Raw genomic sequence first — 9,531 nt, 5'->3', positions numbered from 1 at the left:
AATTAATTATCGGTCTGAAATGCCAACATGCAACAGGTCTAATCAATCATCAGACTGGAATACCCAGGGTTTGTCGGCATGCCGCCTTAACCCAACCGCTCTTCTCGACTCTCCATGCCTACACCTTACAGCCGGCTCGCACAATGTATCTTGGCCTACAACATATAGCAGGACCACCTCAACCCATCACGCCACCATATGCTATCCCACATAAGATGTCGTGAGAAAAATTTAAAGAAATAACTTATTTTGCAACAAAAAGATACTAAGGACTGAATGTGTACAAAAATATTAAGGATTAAATGTGTACAAAGTGAGAAATATATTACCCTATTAAGTCATTTTTACAGGCTAACCTGGAGTAGCCGGTCATAAGGACTAAATATATACAGTTTAACAAATTGAAAGGGTAAATATGGACGAAAACAAAAATCAATGACTAAGGGGGTGTTTGGCTTAGCTTTTAAAAGCTCAAAAGATCTTTTCCAAAAAGTTACAAAAAGTCAGGATTTCCTGACTTTTCCAAAAAGATGATTTTTCTTGTATTAAAACTCCAAAAGTTCATAGTTTGCCAAACATCTTTTTGTTTTTTTTTTCTTTTATAAAAAGGACTTGAAAAATTAAGCCAAACACCCCCTAAATATGTACAAATTACATTACCAAGTCATTATCTTTTAAAAATAAATCACAAAATCCTGTAACAACTATGAAATATGTGTAGTTTTGATGCCGAAATGTAAAACCAAAAAAACCTGGTACTACCAAATAAATAGTACTACACTCTCTTTCCAAACGCAACTTCACAGCAAAATGAATGCAGAAAGCCAGAAACCCCTTTCATAGCTCAGTCTCTCATCTCTCAAAATTTCGGGCGAAAACCCTCGAAATCTGTCAATTGAAGAAGAAAAATGGCGGATAAGGGCAAAGGGATCGCTGATGATTATTCATCAGGGAAACGGAAGCACGATGGAGACGATAAATCTGCTTACCGGAAGAGAAAAAACCTCAATGTCCTCCAGTTCTTCGAGGACGCCGCTTTAGAAAACGAGGAGAGCGATTCTAGTGACGATGACGTTTTTATAAATGACGGTATAAACATTAAAAACTCTTCCGATCATCGTCATCGTCTGCATTTTTGTTACATTTTAGGGTTAATTTGTGATTTGTTCAAGTTTAGGGTTTATCTTTTCGTTTTAAAGCGGGTTTTGGTACTCATGGTTTCGATATGGTGGTATTTGATGGAATGTATCTGGCTTTTAGGGTTTCATGGAAAAATTATTTTGTTGTTCGGAGGGTTTTGATGGGAACTTTATTTTGTTGTTCGGAAGTATACATTTCTACTATTTCCGATCATCATCACTGTTCGACTAATATGATGTAAATGAATGAATATGGTTTATTTCTCATTTCATGACTTATATACGGGTAATTGTAGCTCACTTGCTGCAAACCTGTAGTAGAGATGGGGTTTATTTTAGGGTTGCATGTGAAATTTATTTTGTTACAAACAAACACTTCTACCATTTCCGATCATCATCGGTTTACTTCTCACTTGCTGCAAATTTGTAGCAGCGATGTGGAACACTAATTTTCCTACAATGTAGTTTTTGTTTTTTGTTAATATTTATTGATGAATTTGTTTTGTATACCTCTGTCTGTATAATTATCATACATGAACTTGTTTTAAGAAAATCTCATCACCTCTTTAATTTGAAAAACACACTAATTTTCATACAATGTAGTTTCTGTTTTTTGTTAATATTTATTGATGAATTTGTTTTGTATACCTCTGACTGTATGGATATCATACATGAATTTGTTTTAAGAAAATCTCATCACCTCTTTAAATTGAAACACATATACCCTGGACCACCTGTACTTTGTTTTGTGATGCTAGGATAGCAACAGCATTAGCAATTTGTCAGCACTCAGCATTTATATTAGATTTTAATGTTCTTGTTTGTACTTTTATTAGATTTCTTACTGTCTAATTGTCTCATGTTTAGTTTACTTTTTGTTTATTTGCTTCTGTAGTGTTTCTTGAAGATGACTTTGGCCCAGATATTGAAGTCAAGGCTGAACCAAAGACTCCTAACATTCCTTTTTTTCCAAAAGAAGAGGAGATGGATGTAGATGAGATGGAGAAAATCTTAGAAGAGCGTTATAAACCAGGTTCTACTTTTGTTAGATATGCAGAAGACCAAACTACCGAAGCTCCAAAGTCGGATGAAAAGAACACATATATGTTATATTCGATGGATCCAACAATCTGGAAAGTCAAATGCATGGTATTTTTTCTGTAGCTAATCTGTTCAGCTTGTCAACTTGCTTTTAGGCCCTAGTTGATGTCATTTTTGAACAAAATCGACTGTAGGTTGGAAGGGAGAGGCATTCGGCTTTTTGCCTCATGCAGAAGTATGTTGACTTGAAAGCTCTTGGAACTAAGCTACAAATAGTTTCTGCATTTGCTGTTGAGCATGTGAAGGGCTTTATTTACATTGAAGCTGAAAAGCAATCTGATATTAATGAGGTGCATTTGACTAGTTTTCTTTGTTTTGTTATATGCACCATTACATGTATGTCTATCTTTATATATATATATATATATATATATATATATATATATATATATATATATATATATATATATCTTGCATGCTTGTTATTGTTCATCAAGTTGATAGTTTAAATTTCCCTCCTAATACAGGCATGTAAAGGTCTTTGCAATATATATCCAAGCCGAGTGGCTCGTATTCCAGCTTCTGATGTTCCACATTTGTTCTCTGTTCGAAGCACTTACAGTGGGGTAAAAGTGGACACCTGGGCTCGTGTGAAAAATGGGAAATACAAGGGAGATCTAGCACAGGTATATTTCTGTCTCACCTATATTTCTATTTTCCATCTGAATTGGGTGTTCATTGTCTAGTCACATGAATGCAGGTTGTGAGTGTGAATGTGACTGGAGCTCAGAAGAAAGTTACTGTTAAGCTTGTCCCAAGAATAGACCTAGAAGCTGTTGCTGAAAAATTTGTAACGAACTTTTCACTATTGTTACAATTATAAGTTTTCTGTTATCATCATGTAAAGTAATCTTTTTGTTTGTTTATAGGGTGGAGGAGTTAATGGGAAGAAAAAAACAATACCAGCTCCTAGATTGATTCCTTCCAGTGAACTTGAGTACCAAACACACAATTGCTCTTCTTTATGATATCTATACATTTTTGAGTGACACCTATTCATCAATCTATGTATCATTTTGTGTAGGGCATATCGACCACTAGTTCAATATAGGCATGATCGTCAAACTGGAGATACATATGAGGTTTTTGATGGAATGACACTGAAAGATGGTTACCTTTACAAAAAAGTGCCATTGGATTCATTGAGTTTCTGGGATGTCAGGCCTACTGAAGCTGAGCTTATAAAGTTTATGCCTGCCAATAAAGAAGAATCCAATGATGTAGAGTGGCTTACTGGACTTTTTGGTGAACGTAAAAAGAAAAAACAAACAGTAAATAACGATAAAACAGGTGAAAAAGGAGAGGGGAGCTCCAGCATGGAGAATAGTTTTGAAGTTCCTGATCTTGTGTTCCATGGGTATTTTCTCTCTCTAACTATCTGATCTGTTCTCCTTCATTACCTTTTTTTTTTCGTTTCTTTATACGTTTTTTTTTTTTTTTTTGTAATTTTGTTTGCAGTCGCAAGTCATTTGGGATTGTAATTGGGAGAGAGAAGGATGACCGCATTAAGGTTGTAATGTTATATTTATAATCACTCTTCTTTTGATTGTTGATTTGGTTTCTTGTTTATTTATTTATTTATGATATGAACCTTTTATTTCCAGATTTTGGAGGAAGGCACAGAACGGATGGTGGTAGTGGCAGTTGAAGCTCGTTTGTTAAAGAAGGCTGATTTTGATAAGAAATTCAATGCCTTGGATCAACATAAAAAGATCATATATATGAATGACACTGTGAGGGTCTTGGAAGGTCCACTAGAGGTTTGTTCTTATTTTAAAAGTTTCACGTACTTTATCATCAAAGTTATACTTGAAATGTATTATATAACATCTGGTGGTTTGAGTAAACCTGGCAGGATAAACGAGGAATTGTCAAGCAAATATACAAAGGGGTTGTGTTTGTATATGATGAGACTCTACAGGAAAATTGTGGTTACTTTTGTGCCAAGGCACAGATCTGTGAAAAGATGGCATCTTCTATGGATTCTTATAAAGGAAAGGTTAGTTGATCATAGATTACTATATATATATATATAATATTTAGCATTGTAGCCGTTCTTTCATTAATATTATTAAAAAAATGTTTATGTTTTGCAGGGTGGTAAATCAGGTGGCTCTGGTTTTGATGATGTCCCATCATCACCCAAGTCCCCTTTATCACCTAAGAAACCTTTTGAAGGGATTGATAATAACCGCAACTGTAAGTTTACAACCATTTAATGCCAAGGGTTTTCAAACATGTGATATGATCATATCCTTAATATTCTTAATATTCTGTTGTGCTGTGCATGCAGTTGAAGATAAAGAAGGTTTCTCTGTTGGGCAGTCATTGAGAATACGTGTGGGCCCCCTAAAGGGATACATGTGCCGTGTCATGGCAATTCGATATTCAGATATCACTGTAAAGCTTGATTCCCAGCACAAGATTCTGACAGGTGATCTTTTTTTTTAATCATATTTTGTTTTTAATGGGATTTAGGAGGTAATCCTTTTGTGTCTGCACTGCAGTTAAAGCTGAGCATCTTGCTGAGGTTAAAGGAAAAAGTTCTGGGGTTTCCACTGGGTATAGTGGTTTAAACTCTCTACTTTATATTTTATTTGCTACCCCCCATAAACTCTATCCTGACATTTTGTTTGGTTCTCCAAAGGGATGGGCAGGATTCTGCAAAGCCATTTGATCTGCTCGGTGAGCCTGGGAGTTCTCAAGGTGGGAAATTATATTTATGGTTAAAAGATCTTTTTTTTTTTTTTTTTTTTTTTTTTTTTAAATTTTATTTAAATAGTGTGTGTCATCTGTGTGGCTAATACACTATTGTATCATTTAAAGGATGGATGGATGGAGGAGCGGCATCTGAGCCTGGAGGTGGTGGTGGAGGGTGGAATACCGGAGGCCAAACTACTGAAAGGTTTTTAACATACATAACTTATGTATAGAAACACAAACATAAGCTTACAACTTAGATATATCTCTTATGTATTTATCTGATGATTCGAGTACTTTGTATATGTAGGAGTTCTTGGGCACCTTTTCCTGCAGCAGCAGGATCATCAGTTTGTTCAGATCTTAATCTACTTTCTTTAAATCTTTCGTAATATGATAATTGATTTCTTTCTTGGTACAGCTTCAACCAGAATCTGGTTCTGCAAATCTTTTTGGTTCCACGGATAATGATGCCAGTAAAGGTATGGATCAATATGTTGTATCTTGTTATTTCATAATCATATCGTAATGTTTTAAATTCTTCTTATTTCATGACTGGAAGATGGTGGAGGTTCTGCATGGGGTGCAGCTGCTGCTAGTGAAAAGAAAGAAGCTGGTGGTGGGTGGGGAGCGAGTTCAAGTGGTGCTAAAACTGAAAATTCAGATGAGGGAGGATGGGGAAAGGCTGCTGCTGCTGCTGCTGGTGAGAAGAAGCCAGCTTGGGGTTCAGCTGCTGCACCTGCAACTGAAACTGGTGGATGGGGCAGCAATGCTGGCGGTAGTAACGATGGTGAAGGGAAGTCAGCTTGGGGCTCAGCTGCTGCAGCTGCACCTGTAACTGAAACTGGTGGATGGGGTGCCAATGCTGGCGGCAGTAATGATGGTCCGGGGAAGTCAGCTTGGGGATCAGCTGCTGTAGCTGCACCTGCAACTGAAACTGGTGGGTGGGGTGCTAATGCTGGCGGCAGTAACGATGGTGCAGGGAAGTCAGCTTGGGGCTCAGCTGCTGCAGCTGCACCTGCAACTGAAACTGGTGGATGGGGCAGCAATGCTGGCGGCAGTAATGATGGTGCAGGGAAGTCAGCTTGGGGTTCAGCTCCTGCAACTGGAAGTGGTGGATGGGGTGCCGCCACGAAAAAGGATGAGGATGCTGGGGGATCTTCATGGGGTAAGAAGGTTTCAGATGAAGGTGGGGCTGGTGGTGGTTGGGGGAAAAGTGTGTCTGTGACTGGGGGTGAATCTGGAAAGTGGGGGGGAAGTGCTGACAAGGAAGCTGAAGGTGGATCTGGTTGGGGTAATAAAAAAGATGAAGGGGGATCATCATGGGGTAAGGCAGGTGGTGGAGGGGGGTCTTCATGGGGTAATCAAGATGGTGGATCTTCTTGGGGCAAGCAGGATGGAGGTGGTGGTGGTGGCAGAGGTGGTAGCCAAGGAGGCCGTGGCAGTGGTGGCTGTTTTAAGTGTGGTGAGTCGGGGCATATGTCTCGGGAGTGCCCACAGGGTGGCGGTGGAGGTGGCGGGAAGTCTTGCTTTAAATGTGGTGAGTCAGGGCATATGTCTCGAGAATGCCCCCAGGGTCAGGGTGGTGGTGGTGGTGGCGGTGGCAGAAGTTGCTACAAATGTGGTGAGTCGGGGCATATGTCTAGAGAATGCCCACAGGGTGGTGGCGGTGGAGGCGGTGGTGGAAACTGCTACAAGTGTGGTGAGAGTGGGCATATGTCTAGGGAATGCCCCCAGGGCGGTGGGGGTGGAGCTGGAGGTGGCAGAAATTGCTACAAATGTGGTGAGAGTGGGCATATGTCCAGGGAATGCCCTCAGGGCGGCGGGGGTGGTGGCGGCGGCGGTGGACCAAAATCTTGTTTCAAATGTGGAGAGAGTGGGCATATGTCTCGGGAATGCCCTCAGGGTGGCGGGGGTGGTGGTGGGGGTGGCCCAAAAAGTTGTTTCAAATGTGGTGAGACAGGGCATATGTCTCGGGAATGCCCACAGGGCGGGGGTGGTGGTGGAGGTGGAGGTGGCAGAAATTGCTACAAGTGTGGTGAGAGTGGGCATATGTCTAGAGAATGCCCTCAGGGTGGGGGCGGTGGCGGTGGTGGTGGTGGCAGAAGTTGCTACAAGTGTGGTGAAAGCGGTCATATGTCTCGGGAATGCCCACAAGGTGGTGGTGGTGGTGGTGGTGGTGGTTGGGGGTCTTCAGGAGGTTGGAGCAGTGGTAATCAAACAGGGGGTGGCTGGGGAAGTAAGCAAGCCTCAGATGCAGGTGAGAAGAAACGTGATGCACAAGGAAGTGGATGGGGCGGCGGCGGTGGTGGTGCAGGAGGAGGAGGTTGGGGTGGTAGTTCAAAGACTTCTGATGCACAAGGAAGTGGCTGGGGTGGTGGCGGCGGCGATCAAACAGGTGATTTTGTAAACCTTTCATAACTTTGTTTTCTGTTAAGCAACTTATAATATATATTTATTTGATGGTGCAGGAGGAGGAGGAGGATGGGGTTCTAATAAGAAGAATGATGATGCAGCAGCAGAAGGAAGTGGTGGCTGGAAGAAGGGAGGATGGTCATAACAAGTTTAACAGGTCAGCTCAGCTCAGCTCAGCTGTCTAATCCATTTCATTTTTTATACATACGTATTTAACTCACACCCCAATCAATCTTTTATGTTTACAGATGGATGTTTGGTGAAGACGTTACTTTTTCATGCTTAGCTTGAATTTTAGAATATAATATTTAAACCTGGTTGTCGAATTTGGTTTTGATCAAGTCTTTCTTCTAGGTGTGTTTTGAATTTATTTATGGATGATGAAACTCGCTTGTTTAAATGGAGATGCATGTTTCTAATTTCGCATTATTGCTTTGAATCATGGTTACTCTACGTGGACGAGTCACCTGATCTTGATCTTGATATGAGGTGTTGTACTCCCTCGTTCACAAGTCCGGTGACATAGGTTAATTCAGGAGTAGATTAAATTTTGAGAGAAAAAAAATGGAAATAACACATCTATCCAAGATTAAGATTAACATCTTTTGTTACATTTATACAAATTAGATGATATTGACTGACTGCCTACTTTATTAATGTCGGCTTTTTCTACGTCAATAAGTTTGACACCATGGACTGATAGGTCATGAAATGGACCATATCAAACCAATAGTACTATTTACTGTCTTTGTTTCATTGTCGTATACACAATTTAATCTCTAATTCCGTTAGTCATTTTTTGTAAGAAAAATGTATTTTGTTTATAGAGAAATTAAGGTGGTGGTTGTTTTTTTAAAAAAATCTCTTTAGACCATTATTGTTGTGCGGTGCAGCACAGGTGCGCCAACACTTGGCTCCTCACAATAGTTTGTTTTTAAAGAAGACTTTTGATTACAGAATCTCTGACGGCATAGTATTTGATTTGATTTATCTTTTCAAACCTGTTTAACTTTTATTTTTTTCCAAGTGATTTTTTTTTTAAAAATTTTTGTATAGCTTATTTTTTAAAAACTTTGAAATTTTTTATCTTTTTATTATTTTTTTTGAACTTTGATTTATGGATTTGATACAATTTCTTTCTATAGTTTTCAAAATTTTTTATAACTTGATTTAAAAAAAACAAAATCTTGTGATTTTTTTTTTATTTTTTTTACTGTTTCTGTTAATAATATTTTCATTTTCAATTACATCCTTTTTAATATGTGTAATTTTTTTATGAGCTTTGTAGATATTGTTTGTAATATATATATATATATATATATATATATATATATATATTAAGAATAAAACTGATATTTCTTTTATATTGTTTAGATTTTTTTAGAAGTTCTTTATTTTTGTTTTTTTACATATTTTTTTTTTTCATGTTTTAAGATTATAATTATTAAAATTTCGATGTTGAAAATTATTTTAGTCTATAAATTATTTTATTTAAATTTCAGTGTACTGCAACTGTCTGTAGATGTTAAAAAACAAACATACTTTTAATTATAGGCTGTAGCCGTTTGGTTTATGTTTTTTTGCTGTTGTAGAGGTTGCAGAGGTGGTCTACAGACTTTATGAATTTTCGATTCAAAAAAACAAAAATCACCTAAGTAGTCTAACAATATTTTACAATGTTTTTATAAATAATACTGTAATTTTTATGAAAATAACTATTCTCTTCGAATCAAACATTTTGGAGCAAGTTAAAAACGGGCCAAATCCACTATTGTAGTCTCTCTCTCTCTCTCTCTCTCTCTCTCTCTCTCTATATATATATATATATATATATATATATATATATATATATATATATATATATATATATAAACTGGAATAAGCATTTTGAAAACTAAAATTAGGAACTTGTTGCTATTAAAGTTTTGGACACAAATTTTTAAGTTTGTTTACCATAGAAAATACAAGTCTACCGTAGAAACAACAAACATATGAGTGCTATTGTTTTACTTGCATTTTAGTTTACAAATGATTTTCTGTATTTTGAAATGTCTAGAACAATTCCGAAATACAAGAAACAAGTTCGAAGTAACTTAATTTTTGTAGTTATATGTACTTTTAGCCATAATAATCATATAATAACCATGTAAGTACTTTAAAATGTATTACTATCACT

General features: G+C 37.5%; 1 protein-coding gene across 2 annotated transcripts; it reads left to right on the top strand.

The window, feature by feature from the left end:
• The first annotated feature begins 780 nt into the window (after positions 1 to 780).
• KTF1 (kow domain-containing transcription factor 1) lies at positions 781 to 7,774 on the top strand. 2 transcript variants are annotated; one of them, XM_079026560.1, is made up of 20 exons: positions 781 to 1,089; positions 2,035 to 2,288; positions 2,375 to 2,530; positions 2,708 to 2,866; positions 2,941 to 3,030; positions 3,110 to 3,177; positions 3,265 to 3,597; positions 3,699 to 3,750; positions 3,845 to 4,000; positions 4,096 to 4,239; positions 4,337 to 4,439; positions 4,534 to 4,674; positions 4,748 to 4,802; positions 4,888 to 4,946; positions 5,067 to 5,145; positions 5,251 to 5,290; positions 5,362 to 5,422; positions 5,503 to 7,338; positions 7,415 to 7,512; positions 7,604 to 7,774. In XM_079026560.1, exons 1-19 carry the CDS (start codon positions 909 to 911, stop codon positions 7,498 to 7,500), a joined length of 4,053 nt encoding a protein of 1,350 aa, XP_078882686.1. In that variant the 5' UTR covers positions 781 to 908; the 3' UTR covers positions 7,501 to 7,512; positions 7,604 to 7,774. The 2 variants fall into 2 exon arrangements, with proteins under 2 accessions (XP_078882686.1, XP_078882685.1); XM_079026559.1 differs by having other exon boundaries at positions 782 to 1,089; positions 7,412 to 7,512.
• The last annotated feature ends 1,757 nt before the right edge of the window (positions 7,775 to 9,531 follow it).

The sequence above is a fragment of the Lactuca serriola genome, chromosome 2, assembly GCF_051521515.1.
Source record: "Lactuca serriola cultivar US96UC23 chromosome 2, Lser_US96UC23_V15, whole genome shotgun sequence".
In the NCBI taxonomy this organism is placed as follows: domain Eukaryota; kingdom Viridiplantae; phylum Streptophyta; class Magnoliopsida; order Asterales; family Asteraceae; genus Lactuca; species Lactuca serriola.
Note: the sequence above shows the minus strand (reverse complement) of the source record. Positions and strands in the feature narration are given on the sequence as shown.

Bases quoted from the DNA above. Each gene is read 5' to 3' on its own strand.
- KTF1 (XM_079026559.1), top strand. From the start codon at position 909: ATGGCGGATAAGGGCAAAGGGATCGCTGATGATTATTCATCAGGGAAA. The intron at 1,090-2,034 runs GTATAAACATTA...TTGCTTCTGTAG, and splicing joins TGACGTTTTTATAAATGACG to TGTTTCTTGAAGATGACTTT. The intron at 4,240-4,336 runs GTTAGTTGATCA...TATGTTTTGCAG, and splicing joins TGGATTCTTATAAAGGAAAG to GGTGGTAAATCAGGTGGCTC.